We start from the raw sequence: 21,175 nt of genomic DNA, 5'->3' as shown, positions 1-21,175 counted from the left end.
CATCCTTTCTATTTTGAATTGTTGGGCTACCATAGACGAACTCCAGCTAGCATGGGAGGAAGAACTGCCACTACCACTTTTACTGGAGCGGGAACTATGCCTGTGGGAAGAAGACCTGCTGGTGTGACAGGTTTTTGAGCTCTTTGTACTTTGAGGCTTCCCTGGGTATATTCCTCTGCTGGACTTAGCACTGCCGGCAGGGGACCTTTCACTCTCATTATTAAGCTCTAAGCTCTGCAGCCGGAACTTGACTGTGTCCAAAACTGCACTATATTCTTTTTCTTTGTCCGCGACTTCTTCCAGGAACTGTTTTAGTCTGGATTCTGCATCGGGATTGTTCATGGTTTGAAGTGTTTGGATCCTTTTATTCACCACTTCTTTCCACTTTAGGAAACTGGATTGCTGGGCAAGCTCTCTTCTTTGCATGTCTTCTGAGTCGCAGACTGCTGACAGCAAGGACATGGCATGTTGCAAACTCTTCCAAGCTTTCAGTTCTTTCACGCTTAAGTGTCTTTCCTCTTGTAACAGCAGTTCTAAGGCCTTTTCAGTCGGGTGTCTGTCCCTAAGAGAACGAGTGTCGTGTATGTGTCCATGTGCCAGTTCTTCAGAAAGCCTATCCATTCTGGCTGGTCCTAGTTGCCAACGCAACAACTCAGCAAGGATGAAGAGGACAAACGGTGTAGTGCTGATTTTACTTACAGCCTGCTACTGCTCCGCTTTCCTACTGTCACCACTCTTATGCTACTTCAACACAGCCAGACCTGGAGTCGGTTAAAGAGTCTTCTAGCTCCTTTCTTCAGGCTTGCAACGTGAACAAACATAAAACACACATTAATCTCTTCATAAAACTCTATCCATATACTTGAATGGAAAAAGTTCTCTCTAAAATGGCTGCTGATAATGTGCTCAGAACTCTGCAAGAAGAAGTAGAACTAAAATGGCCTCCGACCATGTGCTCAAAACTCTGCAGGAAGAAATAGCTCCAAAATGGCCGCCCACCATGTGCTCAGGACTCTGCAAGAAGAAATGGCTCCAAAATGGCCGCCCACCATGTGCTCTGGACTCTGCAAGAAGAAATGGCTCCAAAATGGCCGCCAACCTTGTGCTCTGGACTCTGCAAGAAGAAATGACTCCAAAATGGCCACCAACCTTTTCCCCTTTTATAACCACAGAGTCTTCTTCTCCTTCTATGCAAATCTTGGGATCTTGCTTCAATGCAGGGCCTTGCACTTGGACTCTCTTTGACAGGCCGGAAGCGGCAATGGCCGCCAGGATTTCTTACACTATGAAGACACACCCAACTAAAGGTGGTGGCAGGTTTGGGTGTGCAACGCCAGTACCCTGGTGAGAACAAACCGTGATACCCAAAAAGATCTGAAACTAGATGTAAAGTTCAAAAAAGGGGGGAAATTTAATTTAAAGGACAAAAATAAAAGGTCTTCTCCTCCCCAGCTCTAAACCAAAGATACTTTACAGTTCAGCTTTCTTCCAGACGACATCTTTCTGGGTCCGATGTAGTTTGTTCTCCTTACTCAATGGAGCTGGTGCAGGGTCTTTCAGCTCCTAAATTCTTCTATTTTCTATGCTAATGGTAACTGATTTGGCTAAGTGGTGTAAGAAATGCCCTTTCCGGCTGCCTGGGCCTGCTTACCACCAAAAGACAGCTCTCTGCTAGCTCTCAGAGAAACTGCTCCAACTAAAAACCTCTAGCTACAGCACAGCCTGCTGGGAAAGGGCAAACCAAACCTAGAAATGATGCAGGGGAAACCTACAGCTCCTCCCATAAACTAATACAAAGAACTTTTCTACACTAAAATAATCTATGGCCTGAACCAACACAAAGGAAAATGCAGGGGGAAATTCAAACAGTCCTGGCAGGACATCACAGTAACCAAAACTAAAACCAGAGCTTGGAACTTGATTTTTAAAAGTCGGCAAGTTAGTATTAGTCTTTATTTTCATTTTTTATTAATTAGAAATAGGAAAAAACCCAGCCAAAAGTAACTCCAAAGAAGTTAAAAAATAGTTTTAGACCCAATGAGTAGGCTTTACTAACTACATCCCAAAAGTTCAATACAGTATGACTGCTGTATACATGAGGGATACATTCCCAGACTTGCTACGGATAATAGTGAACCCAGTATTTCTGACTGAAGTTGACTATAGAGTTGCACTGGAAGACCTCCAGGTGCTTAGAGACCATAGTTTTTTGAATGCAGAACCTTCAAATGGGTTCCCACTTTTTGCATAATTTCTAAAATATTACTTTACTATATTTGTTATACTTTGTTATGATTTGCCTTCTTTAAAAGAAAGCAAAAAAGCTAACCATTATAGGTAACTTCTTTCCCCACTCTGGTTGCTTTCCACAAAAACACCTCCTACATCATTAATGCTCTTCCAACATCATGAATAGTACATATTGTCAAAATGTCAGCCAATGCTTTTATGCTCCGGCTTTCAAAACAGGGATGGAGGGGGACCGAAAGCTCTCAAAACCACAAGCGATAAGAGACTACCTGGCACTTGTTCAATCAGCAAGTCAACTCCATGAATAAACGAGACGTAGGCTTTTGTTCCTTAAAAGCTTGTGGCAATGTCTGGTCTAGTATACTTTAATTTGCTTGCTAACATTCGCCTGACCTCTCTGATGGGATGCGATTTGTCATAAATACCACCCCGTGTGCCCAAACTATCTTAGCCTTGCTCCTACTGATAAAATAAATTTATTGAAACCCCATATCCTGCAGGGGCATTGCACACTGCCACAGATATCTGTATAAATCAAAAGGAGTCGAGAGACGGAAAGAAAAGGGGAGGGGGAAATCACCATAAGGGAAAAGAAAATATAAAGAAAAAGAAACAAAGAGTGCCAAAGAGGGAGGGAAGATAGAGGCGGAACAGCAGGAAATTAAACCCTTGGCTCTCTTTCCATTAAGACGTTGTGACAAGATAAAGATCAAGACGCAAGCAGCAACAGAATGCGACAGCAACCCCACAGTGGTACACAGCCTATTATATTAACAACTGTATGGGGGACCTGAAGGTCTTTTGGAAAAACTGAACAAGCACCGGGATGCCTACAGCGGAGGCGTCTCCAGGGGAGCTACGTGGCAATAAAAAGACATTTTTCCCAAGATAACCCAGGAGCATTTTCATTGTAGAGTCATTTGCCTAGATGATGACATAAAATAATAAGTAGATCCATCTGTGCCAATATTACTTTGTATTATTGTACCCATAGGGCTACTAGGGATGATGGCCCTTGTTATCCAAAAGTTCCCTGGCATGGGAATATATAAGTAGGTTATCACTCTTTATAATGTGGTGTAGTGGTTTGATGATTGGTCTATGATTCTGGAGGGCAGAGTTCAAATTCCACACTCGGCCATGTAAACCCACCAGATGATCTTGGGCAGTCACACTCCTTCATCTACAGAGAATGGCAAATGCAAACCCTCTGAAGAATCTCGCCAAGAAAACCCAGTGGCAGGTTCGCTTATAGGGTTGCCACACAAAAACAAAAAAACCAACAATAATTCTTTTTGGTCAGTGGTCAAGATCCTGTTCAACTCCAGCAGTGCATAAAGCTTCAACACAGCACTTATGCTGCTACTAAAAAGAATGGCATCTACATCTTCTGCAGCTGTCCAATGAGCCATATAGTAACTGGGTGCAGACACATAGCCAATCTGTGGCAAGGGGATAGAGCTGTGTCAGGGAATTGTTCAGCTTGGACAGCCAGAACTAAAGTGTTGTGAAAGAAGGTACCACAGACTTTCTTGTGCAATGCACTCTTAAACATGTTTATGATAGTGTAAAGGGAGTCACGCCAGTAGAAGTAACCAAGTGGATTCTTGGCTAGTCTCCAAAGCTCTTTGAAGTTGCTTGACTGCATCTCCCAGTATCCCTCACCAATGATTATGTGGCTATGACATATTTTCACCAGTGACAGATGGGTCATGGATCTGCACCTGGATAGTCCAACTCCTGTTGCAGAGCTGCAGAAGGAGTAGATGCTATCATCTTTAGTAGCAGCATAAGAACTACTTCGAGCTGCAATGAAATCTGGAGAGAAGTGTCAATCCTACTCCTGCTTTGAAGAGAAGGCACATAAGTGAAACAGATTACAAACAGAAATCCCTACCTTCAATTTCAATAGAGTCTGCAATGTGTAATGCACCTTCAACTGTATAATGCCCTGGACAAATGATGATTCTATCCCCTTCGTAGCAAGCATGCACAGCAGACAGTGGGTCACGGTGGAACTGCAAAAAGAAAGAGAGAGAGAGAGTGAGAAACCATAAAAACGAGAGGCTGGGAAGGAAAAACAGCAACCTTTTTCTTTAGTTATTTCAATTTCACACCTTCATGGTTTACAGCAGGGGTAGGCAAAGTGAGGCCCATGGGTCACATGCAGCCCACCCCAATGATCTCTAGTGAGTATAAAGGGCATTTCCACATGTTTGGAGCCCCTGTGAATCCCCCAGGAGTCACTTTTTTGCCTCAAATCATTCCAAAATGCCTTCTAGAAGGTGAGGAGGGCTGAAAAACATGTCCCCAAGACCCATAGAGAGTCCCTGGTTCAGAGTATACACATCCAAACACTTCTCCACAGAATAATTCCTACAAGGACATCAAATACCAAGAGAAAAATATGCAAAATTTTATTAGGTTTATTACTTTTCCCAGTATAGGTTCCTGACCATTGGGAAACCCGTTTTTTGAGAACTAAACATTATAAATATTCTTTCCATCCCTATGGATGGAAACAGTGCAACCCAACAGGATTTGTTGTGTTCATATCAACCTCATTTAACTTTAAGATCAACAACAGAGGTGCTGCTCTGAGGCATACTAGTTAGAGATATTAGAACAGCCAGAATTGAAAGCAGAACTTTTTCATCTTTTGAAATCTGACTTCATTATTGAATTAATCAAGATTGAAAGCCTTCCATTTTGCTATCTCCAGAGAACAGGGAGCAGTCATGAACGGTCATGAATTTGGAGGGCCAGAGAGCCCAGTTTCATTTCTAAAAATTTCATTCCACTTAAAAAATAAAATTAAAATTCAATTGCTTTATTTCAAACGATACTATCATTTAATATTAATAACTTATTTCATATTTTAATGTATAAAGAATGTATTATTAAATTAGTCCATTGTTAATTATAATTGTTAATTATTAAATTTAATTTAATGGAATTAATTTCATTTTTAAATTTTCATTTTGTTACTAATGACTTTGTAAGCAACTTACTTAAAAGTGGAATTCCCTGTCTCCATCTTCTATGTGCAGAAAGAATAAATAAACACAGATTGCTTACTTAGACAGGGGTGGGGAAAATCAGGTATAAAACAGCTGCTGTGAAAAAGAAATTATGAATGTACCTGGATTTCTGTTTCTCCATTAAAGGACTCCGGGGAAAGTTTGTCCCGAAAGAGGCACTCCAAAAGGCTTGACATCATAGCAGAAGACACAACATGAGTAACTGTGGTGTCAGACGGACGCACACCTTTTGCTTGGAGGCGGGCGTGTTTTTGATAAGCAAACACGTACCTTCAAAAAGAACAGAATAATCATAGGTGGTCCCCCATTTTCTTAGGGGACTGCAATTCCTTGATTGGGGGGATGCACTTGTGGCCCTCCAGACACTTCTGGACTGATATTCCCATTAGCCCTAGCCAGGATAACTAATGATGAGAGATGATAGGAGTGTCAGTCCAACATGATGTGTGTGCTTGCCTGCACATTTGTACTTTATGGTGACCCCATGAATCTCATAAGGTTTTCTTAGGCAAGGCATATTCAGTAGTTTGCTACTGTCTTCTGAAACCAATTTTGAAGAGGGGATACCCATTCATCAACTTCAGGACTAGGAATCAGGTGGCCTTCTAGATGTTGTTGGACTACAAGTCCCAGTACTCCACATAGAATCATAGAGCTGGAAGAGACCACAAGGGTCATGCAGTCCAACCCCCTGCCATGCAGGAACTCCCAATCATAGCATACCTGACAGATGGCCATCCATCCTCTGTTTAAAGACTTCCAAAGAAGGAGACTCCACCACACTCCAAGGGAGTGTGTTCCACTGTCGAAGAGCCCTTACTATCAGGACGTTCCTCCTAATACTGAGTTGGAATCTCTTTTCCTGTAGCTTGCATCCATTGTTCTGGGTCCTGTTCTCTGGATCAGCAGAAAACAAGCTCAACTAAGCTATACTGGCTAGGGCTGCTGAGCTGCAGTCTAACCACATCTGGAGGGCTATACTATTTCTATCCTGACCTATTTCATCACAGCTTTAAATCAAATGGAAATCTAAAACATTTACATAAAGTAAACACTGAGGCTTTACCTCAACAGAGGATTTTCGATAAGCTTCAGCTTTTGTTTCAGATTCTCAATCCTTTCATAGAGTTTCATCCCTTCCACCACAGAGACATTTTCTGCTTCAGAGTCAGAATCAGCTCCTGAGATGCTGTTCCTGAAGTCTAGGAAACTCCGATAGAGCTCTTCACACTGGGAAAGACGGCTCTGGTACTCAGCAACCAGAGCAGATGGGACACGGTCTTCAATGATGTCGTAATATCTAGAATATAAAATTGGAAGAAGGTTGCTGTGAGGAGGGCTGAAAATGTTCTGTACCAGAAATCACGCCTGAAACCTCTACAAAACAAACTTCAGAAAGCCTGAAGGACTTCTACAAGTGACCATCACTGATCCATTGCTCTGTCCTCTTTGGGGGAGAAGCACAGCCAGCATCTCCTGGACTTAATCTACTCCCCAACTGTCATCCCCTTCTCCTCATGTGTCATGACTTATTTAGATCGCAAGCCTGAGAGCAAGGAACTGTCAAATTAGTGATTTGTAAGCTGCCCTGGGAGGCTTTTTTGGCTGAAGTCTGGGGTACAAATACTCTAAATAAATAATCCCAAATGCAGACTTCATGCATAATAACTTTTCTGGCCCTGAGGAAAATGAAGCTTACTCAATGAAATGAACTGTAGCCAATTCAGGACAGCTGGGGGGGGGGGGGAATCATTTGATAAAATGCATCTTCCAGAAATTGTAGCCCTCCAGATGTTGCTGACACTGGCTGGTATGCTGTCAGTGCCTTACATACAAGTAAACACAGCTTACAAGGTGCACAAGTCCCTTTCCAGATGGGGTACAGGGGTTCTTCTCTTGCCCTTTTTCATTCCATTCACCTCCAATACCCTGTAGCTGTCAAGCCCTGGGATGGGCTACTGTTTCTTACCAGTGGGGAAGGAAGGGTGAGGGAGGTAATTCAGCCCATAAAGATCTGGCTACTCTAAGCTCCTAGGTGAAAGAAAAGGTGTTCTGGTGCACATCCAGTGGTTCGCAAAAAGGGATTAGCTGTAACACTTCAGATCAAAGGAGAGGGTGAGGGGTAGAAGCAGAGGTGCATGTGAGGAATAATATAATGAAATCCTGCTTTATTCCTTCCACAAGAGTGAAGAACTTGTAGCCTTCCAGATGTTGTTGGACTGCAGCTTCCATGACTGCAGGGCACTGCCCAGGTCATCTTAGGAATGGCAGATACTGGAGTCCAAATCATCCGCAGAGTCAAAGGTTTCCAAACGCACTCATTCTACTGCAGTGAATAGAGCTGGATTATGAAGAAAACTCAGATTATCTGATATATTCTAACTTGGTTGGAATGCCTTGAAATAAAAATAGCTTCTCCTGCCCAGAAATCCTACAAGCAGTTCTGTTGTGCCATCTAGTGGCATGCAGGTACCATGCATGGGATAGAGTTAACAATATGTCTGGGACTCTCCGCACCCCACAAATCTTCTTTTCTTTAGGACTAAAAGAAGCCAGGGAGCCCACAACTCCATTGTTGCAAGAACTGTACTGTCTGCCAGTCAGTTTCCAGGAACAATTCAAAGTGCTGGTTGTGATCTACAAAGCCCAATGTTCCAGGTTATCTGAAGGATTGTATCTTGCTATGGCTATTTTGAGATCTTCTGTGGAGACCCTTCTCTCTCTTCCACTATATTCAGTTACATCAGATGAGAAAATAAGAGAAGGCCTTCTTGTTGTCCACCTGCAGATTCTGAAACTCCTTTCCCAGAGAGGTTAGATTGGCACCCTCTTTGCTAGCCTTTTGTAGACAGATGAAGATCTCAAAGTGTTGGACGACAACTCTTGAGACTAGGATTCAATTACCAGATCAGGCATGAAACCCACAGGATGACCTTGGGCAAGTCACATGCTCTCAGCCTCAGAGGAAGGCAATGGCAAATCTCCTCTGAACAAATCTTGCCAAGAAAGCCCCATGATAGAGTGGCCTTAGTGTCAGAAAAGACTTGAAGGCACCCAACAGGCCTTCAAGAGCTGACTGTTCAGGCCATGAGAGCTTTTTCATGTAGTGTACTGTCTATTTTTCCTTTTTAATGATTATACTTTTAACTGTTTTTTAATTTTATTGATAATTTAATTATATTTTAAACTGTATAATGTAATTTTTTTTAGCTGCATCTGTTTTGATTGTAGGTCAATGGGGGATACAGTCCAACCACGGGTTGGAGGGCGATACATAGCTCACCCCTTTTGCCTTGACTCCTCATCTCTTCAGTCTCGACTTGTACTTCACGTGTGTTCCTCTTTCTCAAATATCTGCAGTGCTTATACTGCATCTCCTTGAACTGATTTGCATTTGGTCTCCTCATCATCTAGGATCCCCACTACTTCTAAGGGATCCTTCAAGTCTTCTGTATTGGGTATGGAACTGTCAAACTGAATGACATCTCCTTCCCTGACAGATGGATGGCAAAAAAGCTCTGTTGCCCTAGCAGCTGAATATTCGAAGCCAACACACCCGCTCTGCACCAAACCTATGTCACAAGCACAAAACAATGCAATGCACAGCCTATGGTGTTAGGAGCACAGGCTGTTCAGTAACTCCCACCCCAAAGGCTGAAAAATATCTTCAAGTAGAGGGGCTTACAGTCTCAGCCGAGGCTCCACACATCTGACAAAGTAATCAAAGTCATCGTCATCCTCTTCATCCCAGCTCCGCCAAATGTGCTTGTAAAAAAACCTGCAAAAAAAGAAAAACAAAAAATGAGAAAGGGGATATTGGAGAGAGTCTTGAAATGTTCAGGATCTAAGATCCTTGGAGGGCGGGAGCTAATACTCCCCTCTAACTGCAATATTTTCCCACTCCTGTTATAGTACTGTCTGCTCTTAAGGGCTTCCTGCTGAGGCTTTTCCCATCGACTGCTGACACTCTGGACAAGACCAATATCCCAAGCAGAATATTCTGCTATCAGGGAAAAAAACTCTGCATTTCTAAGAGTTAAAACTCAGCATCGTTTCACATCAAGAGAATTTTGCTAAAATTATTTTACTACAATATACATAGAATACAAAGTCCAGCTAACCATTCTGTTCCAAAGTGCTTATCAATCTGTGCTGGCTTATTTGAGAGCTAGGCTGAGTTGCAGAGTGCTTCGAAAAAGCTTTGAATTTTCAGAGATAGAATAATAGAGTTGGAAGGGAGTACAAGGGCCATCCAGTCCAATACCCTGCCATGCAGGAACTCACAATCAAAGCATACCCAGCAGATGGCCATCCAGCCTCTGTTTAAAGATCTCCCAAAGAGACTCTGAGGAAGTGCATTCTACTGGCGAATAGCTCTTACTGTCTGGAGGTTCCTCCTAATATTTAGGTGGAATCGCTTTTCCTGGAGCTTGCATCCATTGTTCCATGTTCTAGTCTCTGGAGCAGCAGAAAACAAGCTTGCTCTATCCTCAATGTGAAACCCCCTCAAATAACAGGGCTATCATATTACCTCTTAAGTGTCTCTTTTCCAGATTAAACATACCCAGCTCCCTAAGTCTTTCCTCATAAGACATATTTTCCAGGCCCTTCACCATTTTGGTGGCCCTCCTTTGGACACACTACAGCTTGTCAACATCCTTTCCAAAAGCTAAACATACCCAGCTCCCTAAACCACTCCTCACAGGGTATAGTTTCCAGACCTTTCACCATTTTAGTCCCTCTCCTCTGGACACACTCCAGCTTGTCAAAACCCCTCTTCAACTGTGCTGACCAGAACTGGACACAGTATTCCAGGTGAGGCCTGACCAAAGCAGAATGCAGTGGAACTATTACATCCCTTGATCTATACACTTTACATCTTTCGATGCAGCTTAAAATAGCATTGGCATTTTTAGCTGCCGCATCACGCTGTTGACTCATGTTCATCCTGTGGTCTACTAGGACTCCCAGATCCCTTTCACACATAGTCTCATTAAACCAGGTGTCCCCCATCCTATATCTATGCATTTCATTTTTTCTGCCTAAGTGCAGTACCTTACATTTCTCCCTGTTGAAGTTCATAGTGAAATGAGCCAACTTAGAAAGATACCTCTTTGGGGTTCCATGGTGGTAAGGGGCTCAAGGTGGTTTACTTCTTAACATCCCGTTAAGGACAACTAGGGAAGAGCCATTGCAGCATCTGCAGCCATTATCAAGGACGATAACAGCTGGAGTCTGCATACATCTGAAAGAGAAAAATTCCCCACCCCCTGCCCTAGAACATGGGGACTGTGTAGCACTCCAGATGTTGATGGACTGCAACTGTCTTTTCCCCTGGGCTACTCTATCTGACAGAAATTGCAGGCCAATGACATCAGGGGGCCACATGATCATCACCTAGATTGGTGTTTTCAGCCACTAGTGTTTCTCCTACCCTAGATTGATGGTTTTCAGACACTGGTCCCCAGATGAGTTTGGTCCTCAACTCCCAGAAGCCTTCGATAAAGGATCTCAAGAGTTGAGGTCCAGTGCCCTAGGAGATGTTACTTAGCTACTCCAAAAAGGAATTTAGAAGACTTTGAGTTGATGTGTCTAGTTTACCATCAGCCTTGTGAAGTCCCTCTCACACTCACTCACACACCCCTCATAATGTACCTGATGTGCTCAATAGCAAGCGCGGTCTGATCAAACTCCCCCGATTCGTCAAACACAACCCACAACTCCTGCAATGGCAGCTGATGCTCCTTCAGTTCAAGCAGCTCTTGCATGCGCTCCAGGGTAAAGGCACATTCGCAGGTCTCACACAGGAATGGCTCACAGAGGCGCACTACAGCTTTGAGAGCAGAGTACTCCACATCGACAACCTGGGGTGTTACAGAAGATGAGTGAAGAGCTAAGGCATGCAGTTTTTCTGCATCACACCACCCCAGGGCAGAATAACAAGAACCACCAAATACCAGTTTGGAAAAGTTACTTGGGAGGGGCACTACCACTCTCAGAATGCAGTCAGCATGACCAGTGGCCCCACTGGCTGAGAAATTCTAGACCAGATAGAAGGTGGGTTGCTTTCGATAGATGGATGGGTGAATTGAATCAGGTTCCAAGAGTTGCTGAACCAAATACGTGTGTGTGTGTGTGCGCGCGCACGCGCGCGTGGACTTTTCTCTTTTAAATAAAACTTGTAACTTGGGAGTTGCCTCTGGAGTTCTTTATAACTTTGGACCTGGTATACATAGGTTTAAAAGATTCCTAAGTAACACAGCCAATTCCATTTGAGCTAATTACAATTCCCCATATATACATTTATAATAGTAATAGTAAAGCCCTGGCTGTGCTACCAATGGCCAGCATGGCTACCCCTGAATAGTTACTTTGCTTGAATCATTTTAGACTGGTTGTAAAAACAACCTGAATGACTGTACCTCGCCTTAAAACATGCTGATCAACACTGGGTTAGAAAGACATTAACAAATAGCTGAATATATGTAGATGTTAACAAATACCTAGTTAGATTTGCCTTCAGGTTGAACCAGACAATGCAGCAGATGTTCCTGCCGCACTACCCGCAGGTTGAGCACCATCCCAGGTCTCTCACTGGCCATTTAAGTAGCCCTCCTTTTCTCTCCATTAATATATTTCAGTTACCCATTAACTGATGTTAACAGTGAAGGCAAACATTTAACTGAGCAACATTTACCTCGACTAGCACCTCGAAAACATTGGTGCGCCACACTGCCTGCCATCCGGATGGTTCCAGGACCTTCTCCAAGTACTCTGTGGTGAACTCTTTCACTTCTGAGGCTTTACAGTCAGCTTAAAACCAAATTGCAAAGGAAAGAGAGGATGGGTGGGTAGGAAACCAACATGCTTATCACATATATGTCAATACTAGACTGTGAAGGGTCTACACCAGAGGTAGTTAACTACAGAGACCCTAAATGTCCTAAAGGCACCAGATCCCTGAAACTAAGTAGGGTTAGTCCCGGTTAGTACTAGGATGGGAGACTGCCACAACCAATACAATTATTTCCAAGGAAGAAAATGGCAATTCCACCTTTGAGTATTCCTTGCCTAAGGAAATGCTATGAAATTTATGAGGCTGTCATATGTCGAAAGACAACTTGAAGGCACACACAGGTTAACTGCAGAGGGTTCAATTTCTGCTCTGGTGGGGCACATAAAAATGCCAAATAAATAATCCAACAATGTCCAGAAGTGCACTTTAGTTTTGAAAAATGCTAATTTTTCCATATTAAATAATTTGGGATGGTTTTACAGCCTATTTAAAAGATCAGCAATTCATCCTTTTTTCCTCCAGAAAGTTGACAGAGAATGTCTGTGGCAGGGATGGGCAACCTTGCTTACATTAAAGGACATAGTCCCTGCAGGAAAACCTGTTGAGGACCACATGCCAGCAATAAGGAAGGCTAAAGCCAGTGATAGACAAGACCAGAGATAAAGCAGGCAAGGCCATTTCTCTTTTCCCTCTCTTCCAATGCCAAAACAAACTGCAGTTCCCAGGATTCCATAGCATTGAGCCATGGGAGTTAAAGTGGTGTCAAACTGGATTAGTTCTGATGTGTGAACGCAGCCTGAACATACTTGTGCCTTGACATGGTCTGCAGTGCAGAAACACAGGATCTAAATTCATTTAATGACAGATAATTCCTAACTGTGGACCAACACTGACATCAGGATCACAACCTTGGAAGGGACTTACCCAGCATGTAGTCCTGGTAGGCTTTGAACCGCTCATAGAAAAGGAGGTTACTTGTCTGGAACGTATCTGGGAAGTGAGCGTTATTTTCCAGCGCGAATCTCTGCAAAGCAGTCCCTGGCTTGTCCTGACTCCTGCCATCACTGCAGCTGCCATATTCACTGCCATCACTCTCTTTGCTCCCATCTTGGACCAGATAGAAAAAAAATATTCAGCTATTTTTAATAAGGCTTATTATCCTAAAATAATAATTAGGGTAGCTAGAATGGCTCCCTCCTTACTTACTTCCACTGGAAAGTGAAAACTTTCTTATTCCAACAGGCTCCTAAGTTTTTATTGACTGCAATGGTTTTTTAATGATACTATTTCCCTGATTTTTATATTCTGTCTTCTTATGAATCTTCAACTGCTTTTAATTTTTATACAGGATGAGTCTCCCTTGTCTGGAATTCCAAAATCCCCAAATACTCCAAAATCAATTTCCATACACAAACCTTGATTTTGCCATTTTATACAAGGGACACCCTTTTACTATACCATTATATTTAATGGGATTTGAGCATCCATGGACTTTGGTATCCACAGGGGGATCCTGGAACCAAACCCCAGCAGATTCCAAGGCTCACTGTATACTGTATATTTGTAGAGAGAGAGAGAGAGACACATATATAGAGGCTGCACCTGCACTGCAGAAATAATCCAGTTTGAGACCTCTTTAACTGTCATGGCTCACTGCTAGGGAATCCTGGGAATTGTAGTTCATTGTGGCACTAGAGCTCTCTGACAGAGAAGGCTAAATGTCTCCCAAAACTCCAGTTCCCTGAATTGCACAGCACTGAGCCATGGCAGTTAAAGTGGTGTCAAACAGGATTATTTCTACAGTGCAGATGCAGCTCTCTCTCTCTCTATAGATAGATAGACAGACACACACTACACACACATATATATGCACACACAAATACACACATACATACATATATATATATATACACACACACATGCACACTACCACACACACACATTTATACACACACAGTATACAAACACACAAACATACATATATATACATACACACTAAACATACAGACACACACACACATATATATATACACACTACACACACATATATATTTACACACACTTTACAAAAAGACACACACAAATACAGTATACACACACACACATGTACTCACACTACACACACAGACACACTTTCTTTCTAGATCCTTCTTTTTCTTTGCTCTTTCTATTGAGCATCAATGCAAAAGTTTATATAGCTTAGGTAGACCTTGACACAAGCTATCTCTATGGCTGCATCCGCACCGCAGAAATAACCCAGTCTGAGCCCACTTCCATGCTCTGGAATCCTGGGCTGGTTTGGGGTTGTTGTTCAGCATTAGTGGCACCGGGACAGAGAAGGCAGACAGACAGACAGAACGTTCACTGAGCCCGGGGCAGTTAAGGCGATCTCAAAGCGGGTTATTTCTGCATAATATAAATGAAACGAGAAGGGAGTACCAAGGAGAGGAAGGGGAGCAGGGAGCCCAGCGGGAGACTCCTCTTCCTCCTCCTCCTCCTGGGCTGCTGCTGCTGGCGGCTCCCTCCCGGCCTCTGCCTCCTCTTCCAGGCCCGGAAAGGGCAGGGGCGCCCGGGGCTCCTCCGGCTGCAGCGCCATGGCCGCGAACGAGAGCAAGGAAGAGCCTCCGCCTTCAGTTGAGCAGATACTGCTCAGCGCAACTCCGATTTCAAACTTTCCCGGGCAGCCTCTACGTCACGCGGAGGAGCGCAGGGATTGGCCAAGACGGGAGCACCGCCAGAGCCTCCGGACCAATAGGAGAGCCGGAAAAGGGAGGCCGTGGAACGTTGAGGGAGGAGGGAGGGAAGGAGGAATGCATGGCTCATCCTCAGAAGCAGCAGCAGCAGCAGCAGCAGCAGCAGCATCTGCTCCTGACTCTTCTATTCATTCATATTCGCTATTATTGTTCTGTATCATTCATCTGTATCCATTAGCTTCCTTATTGTTATTTATTGATATTATTCGTTATCCATGTATATTTCTTGTTGTTATTCATTCATTTATCTGATTTGTTATCGTTACTATTGTTATTATTCATTAGCTTTATTTTTGTTAGGGAATTGTTGTTTAATTAATGTCATTGTGATTTTATGATTGTTACCCGCCTCGATCCTTTGAGGAGAGGCGGGCTATACATAAATTATTATTATTATCATTATTATTATTATTATTATTTAATATTCTTTATTCATGTATACTGATTGTTGTTATTCATTATGTTCATTATTGGTATTTATTATTATTCATCAGATTTATTATTGGTATTCATTAATATTTATTATTCATTGTTATTCATGATTATTATTATTCATGTTCATTATTGGTATTTATTATTATTCATTACTCATGTTTCTTCATTGTTGTTATTCATTATTATTATTCATATTCATTACTATTATTAATAATTCTTATTATTCATTAGCTTCATTATTGTTATTTTTCATATTATTTGTTAATAATATTAGTATTATTATTATTTATATTCTTTATTCATTATTATCAATATTATTCTTTATTCATTGTTATTCATTGTTCAATATTATTTTTCATGTTCATTGTTGCTATTCATTATTATTCATTAGATTTATTACTGGTATTCATAAATATTCATTATTGGTATTCATTATTATTCATATTAATTATTGGTAGTCGAGTTCATTGTTGTTATCCACTATTGGTATTCATTATCTTCATTATTGTTATTCATTAATATTATTCATGATTCATATTCATAGTCATTATTATTCATTTTTATTATTCATGATTCATTCGTATTTCATCCACAGCTATTATTGTTATTTATTCCTATTCATTGTTGTTATTTGCTATCATTATTATTTATTATTCATTTATATTCATTATTGTTATCCGTTTTCTTTGGAGTTTATCAAACGGGAGGAATTTCTCTTAAATTCGAATGAAAAGAAAGTGGGGCCAGAATGCATTCACTTAAAGTCGCTAGTTTCGCGCAATTATGTGAATGCGCATTGCGTTCGAACTGGCTCCCCATTGCCTGAAAATAGCATGCCATTGCCCAAATTTGTGTGCAGCAGTCTATCACACAAAAATGTTAAACCCCATAAATGTGTTCAGATTGCCATCGGCGTATACTTCCAATTCCCCTTGTCTGATAAACTCCAAAGATTTGTACATTGCCATCCTCTGAGGCTGAGAGAGTGTGACTTCCCCAAGGACACCCAATGGGTTTTATGCCTGAGCGGGGATTGGAGCCCTGGTCCCCAGAGTCATATTCCAACACTCAAATCACTATGCCATGCTGACCTAATATCCTGAAACCCCCTTATTTTTTGTTCCCCATCCCTGCTCCAACAATAGATTTGTTGAGACATTTTGGAATATGTCGTAATTATCACCACAAGAGGGCAACGCAATGTTTCAAATCAGGCTAGGAAGCCTCAATGCCAGTTTGATCAGTATTCCATTCATTCTTCTGCATGCGGCGCATGCCCGTGTCCAGGTGTGCCACCCTTTCTCTGGCTGTGTCCGCACTGCGGAAATTATCTGGAGCTCTGGTGCCACAACAAACTACGCTTCCCAGAATGCCGTAACATTGAGCCATGGCAGTTAAAGTGGTGTCGAACCGGATTATATCTGCAGTGCGGATGCAGTCTCTGACCCACTGATAGGTTGCATCATGTTACATATGGTTGATTTGTGGTTGCTGCTGCAGACTTCCTCATTTCTGCAGATCTCATCCAAAGGGAAAAAAACAAATGCTTTAATCAAAGTCATTCATGAATCAAAAATTTTATGTACTGCCAAACTGTCATTGCCTTCACTGTAATTTTCAAATACTGCCACCAGCACCACTACAGATGGTGCATTACAGAAAAGAAGTCTGTGCCTTAAAGAATTTGCCATATCACATTTTAGATAGGCAGGAAAAGGAAGGGTGCAAAATGGAAGAATATAAGGAAAGATTTATTGCATTTTATTGTATTTTATTGCATTTCTTCTGCTCTGTTCACAAAGGCTAGGAGCCAGTGTGGCATGGTTTGAGCATTGCACTATGACTGGAGCCCAGGATTCAAATCTCCACTCAGCCATGGAAAGGCAATGGCAAACCTCTTCTGAACAAATCTTAGTAAGAAAACCCCATGATAGGGTCGCCTTAGGGTCACCATAAGTCAGAAATGACGAAGGCACACACAACACACACATATGTACTTATATTCTGAGATCTATTAAAGTAGATAAGGAACCATGTTTCCCCCAGTGTTATGCATCATTTTGACATTGCCACCTGGATAAGTTTTCTTGTCATCCTAGCTGACCAGATCCAACCTATTTACAAGCCTGCGCAAACTCAAATGGCCTGTTGCTCCAAGATCTTCACTTTCATGTGATCCCTGTTGCATGAGAGGAGCCCAAATGTGATGGCCCCACCCTTTCTGTCACATTGTCACCTATGTCTTCCATGTGTTGCGGAAAGACGTTCTGGAGCAAGAAGTCTGCCATATGATATCAGAAAATGTCCCAAGAAGGCTCCAGAAATACCTAGAATGTCCAGGAAAGATGCCAAATGGGGATATACCTTCATAAACTAGCAGAGACATCACTATGGTGGTGCAGGGGGTGCAGATCACACCCCCAAAGGGCATTTCCCCCCCTTGCACTGGGTGACACCAACCTCAGCAATGCCACTGTAAAATTGGGTGCGATGGTCACTTGGCAATGCGACCAAGAGATGGAACTTAGGAAGTTCCATGTACATATCTATGACACTGAATGGATTCATATTTTTCCCCAAAGTGGTTGACAACATTGGGGTCAATATATAACATCTTTTTTTTAATCCCCTTCACTAATGACGTTATTGTAAACAGGAAGCTAATATGTTTTTCAGTGAACAGCCTTATTATGTTCATTGGCAATTTAAAACAACCCACAACACTGGCAGTTTGCAGAATAGATCGAGTGTCTCATTAAGGAGATGCCAGAAGTCATTCCATTCAAACCAATTAAACTGTACATCTTTCCTGAGATGCAAGTAAAAGAGAGCTTATTGGTTTCCATTTGTGTCATCTTGGATCTGTTGAAATTTTGTTCTCTTGGGCCCTAAACAGACCAGCACTTTGTGCCAGCCTGGGCCCAAAAGTAGGGCTAGATAAGACTGAACGGTTACACATGCCCAGCCCTACATTTGCCGCCCGTGTGCCATCTTGGGGCACACCTGTCCATACGGGGTGCGCCATGATGATGCACGGGCATCAGAGCACCCAAACGGTGCTGGCCAGAAGAAGCATCATCATGACGCATGAGCACAACTATGGCGGTCCTTCCAGGAAGCTGCTTAGAGCAGGTTTTTGCTCCTGAGAGGGAGTGGATCGTTGCCGTGGCGTGTGGTTGCCGTAGCAATGATCTGGGGCAAACAGGGGCGGCATTTAGCCACCCATCTGTCTAGCCCCCAATTCTCCTTTGTAAGTTATTCTGTCACCATAGCTAAACTTAATAAACTCAGTTTAGGCTAGATTCCTATACACATTTCCTGTGAATAAATGACACTGAACTAAGTGTGAATTCTGACTAGACAACTTGGGACCAACCTATTTGAATGCCAATTGACAATACTATCCCATAGGAGAGTGCCTGAGTTTTAAGATCTTTAAGGGAAGTATTTCTTTTAGCCCCATCATACATTTGTCATGTTGATGGGGACATGAAATAGGACTGATCCCAAGCCAGGGTTTTTAAAGTTTGCACATGGACAAAAAATATGCCCTGGTTGGGAGAAAATGTGCAATTCAAAACTGGAAAAATGAGAGGAAAGGTACAACACATGTTATGTGTATGCCTTTATTAATAAGTTCATTATCCATTAATTTCAGGTACAGCATGTACCACAAATTGCATAAAAGTAAAATGCATTCTTCTCCATAGATCTCATCAAGGAGGAAAATCAAAAGATGGGACATGAGAACTTTTTGACACAAAACTCCTTCGTTTTCATCTTCATGGAAGTAATTGCAATGTTTGAATTTGAAATATAATTAAAGTACTCTGGTTCTCTTCTGCAGCCAAAGCAAAACAGTTCATCTGGATTCCATTCAACCAGTACTTACTACAATGAATACAACTTTTCTTAGATAAATATAAATGTTGTTGTGTGCTTGCCTTTAAGTTGTTTTCGACTTATGGCGACCACTCATGGGTTTTTTCTGGGGCTGAGAAGGTGTTACTCAGTGGGTTGCCATGGCTAAGTGATCCCTGATCTCCAAAATCATTATCCAGTGCTGAAGCCAGTACACCACACTGGCTCCTTAAATATGAATACAAAGACGAATATAAATGCAATATTCACAACAGAAACAATTAGAAGTCAACCTGACATTTATTTCATGGTTTAGAAAAGGCACTGCATTGAACGGTGTGTTTTATAGCAGTCATTACTCTAGAGAACATCCTCAGATATGGTTTAAATTGGCCATCAGAATGGATTATAAAAAAGCATTTTAGCCCCACAATAGCCACAAAGGACCAATTAAAATTGGAGTGGTTGCACATGGAGTGAAAAGGTTAATGCCCTGTGGCTGCAATGCCTTCTTTTCTTGTTTCCTACTAAAAAGAAGAAAAAACAACCTGGTGTTATATTGAATAAAATATTATATTCAGAATGTTATATTCAGAAGTTCTGCAAAAAGAATATACAGTAGTTAACCAAGAGAAATCCATGGCTACATTAGGCATCCCCAAACTCTTAAGCACAATCAATGGCACTCATTATCCGAAACCTTCTACTTGGTACTACAGGTTGAGTCTTCCTTATCTGGAATTCCAAAATACTCCAAAAACCCCAAACATTTTCATGGATGGCTGAAATAGTGACACCTTTGCTTTCTGATAGTTCAGTGTACACAAATTTTGTTTCATGCACATTATTTAACACATTGTAAATTATTTAAAACACTGAACCACGGCAGTTAAAGCGGTGCCAAACTGGATTGTTTCTGCAGTGCGGACGCAGCCTTTGTTAGCTTTGCATAAAATGTTTCCCAAAACATGGTGAACGGATCTTCTGTTCTGTGGGGTTCTGTTGTTACCTGAGTGCATGACAAGCAATGCTTATTGAAGTTCCCTCTTCTACACAACCATTAAACATGAAGGAAGCCTTTTCAGTTTTCAGTCTAGCAACCCTCCTGTGAGACCAGGGTTCAAATCCCTGCTTAGTCTGGGTGCCATTGAGCAAGTTACATTTTCTCTCAGATTAAGAGGAAGACATTGGCAAATCACCTCTGAATAAATCTTGCTCAGAAAGCCCAGGGATAGTGTAACCATAAGTCAGAATCAACTTGATGGCACATAACAAGAAGAATATTATTATTATTAACCTTTATTTATAGAGCGCTGTAAATTTACACAGCGCTGTACATACAATCTTTTAGTAATACTATACACAAGTAAAGATAATGATTTTTCCTCTCTCTTATTTATTTATATACCAACTTGTCCCCAGAGCTGGGACTCATTACTTATTTGAAGTAACTCTGCAAACTTGACTATTGATTCTGTGACATGTTGGAGAGTGCAGTTTCAGAAGCATTTCGCCATGTAACAAAAAACACAAGCCCCAAGCCTCTATTGACACCCAGAGCCAGCTAGCCATGTGCCGCCTTTTAAATCCTGACCTAGGGTGGCTTTATTCTTTGATACATGTAGGTCTGAGTCACTCAGACCAGAGCTTCCTGACATGTTTATTTGCTTTAATTTTGGCAGTTTGGGTTTAGCAGCAGTGAAGGCTCACATTCTCCCTAGGTGACCCCAAGCCATTGCTGCTGATGGCAACGGGGAAGATTGTCACACTTCTCCACCTGCCAAGAGCTGTTGTTGGAACTAGAAACGGCCACCCACCAAGCACTAGTTTGTAGACAGGCATTTGTTTTTGCTTTGATTTTAAACTGGCAGTCATCTCCAACATTTCCCCAGAGGTGCCATGAAGAAAGAAAGATAGAAAGAAAGAAAGAAAGAAAGAAAGAAAGAAACCCTGTTTTTTGCCATCTGGATACCTTTATCTTTTCAGAGTCCTTCAGAAAGCAATTTAACAGATGCAAAATCAGTTTCCATTTGGAATTA

General features: G+C 41.9%; 1 protein-coding gene across 1 annotated transcript in view; it reads right to left on the bottom strand.

Moving 5' to 3' along the window:
• SHCBP1 (SHC binding and spindle associated 1) overlaps positions 1-14,683 on the bottom strand; it is a 29,880-nt gene extending 15,197 nt beyond the window's left edge. The window contains exons 1-8 of the mRNA XM_089540798.1: positions 14,527-14,683; positions 13,012-13,194; positions 11,989-12,104; positions 10,947-11,155; positions 8,977-9,069; positions 6,358-6,591; positions 5,393-5,561; positions 4,148-4,268 (exon numbers count right to left, since the gene is read on the bottom strand). Coding sequence (XP_089396924.1) covers positions 4,148-4,268; positions 5,393-5,561; positions 6,358-6,591; positions 8,977-9,069; positions 10,947-11,155; positions 11,989-12,104; positions 13,012-13,194; positions 14,527-14,683 — 1,282 coding nt within the window. The remainder of the gene's footprint in view (positions 1-4,147; positions 4,269-5,392; positions 5,562-6,357; positions 6,592-8,976; positions 9,070-10,946; positions 11,156-11,988; positions 12,105-13,011; positions 13,195-14,526) is intronic.
• Positions 14,684-21,175: the final 6,492 nt, after the last annotated feature.

This window comes from Sceloporus occidentalis, unplaced genomic scaffold (assembly GCF_023333645.1).
Source record: "Sceloporus occidentalis isolate IW3139 unplaced genomic scaffold, rSceOcc1.0.p SCAF_10, whole genome shotgun sequence".
Classification (NCBI taxonomy): domain Eukaryota; kingdom Metazoa; phylum Chordata; class Lepidosauria; order Squamata; family Phrynosomatidae; genus Sceloporus; species Sceloporus occidentalis.
The sequence above is the reverse complement of the archived record's forward strand: the minus strand, read 5'-3'. Positions and strand labels throughout refer to the sequence as shown.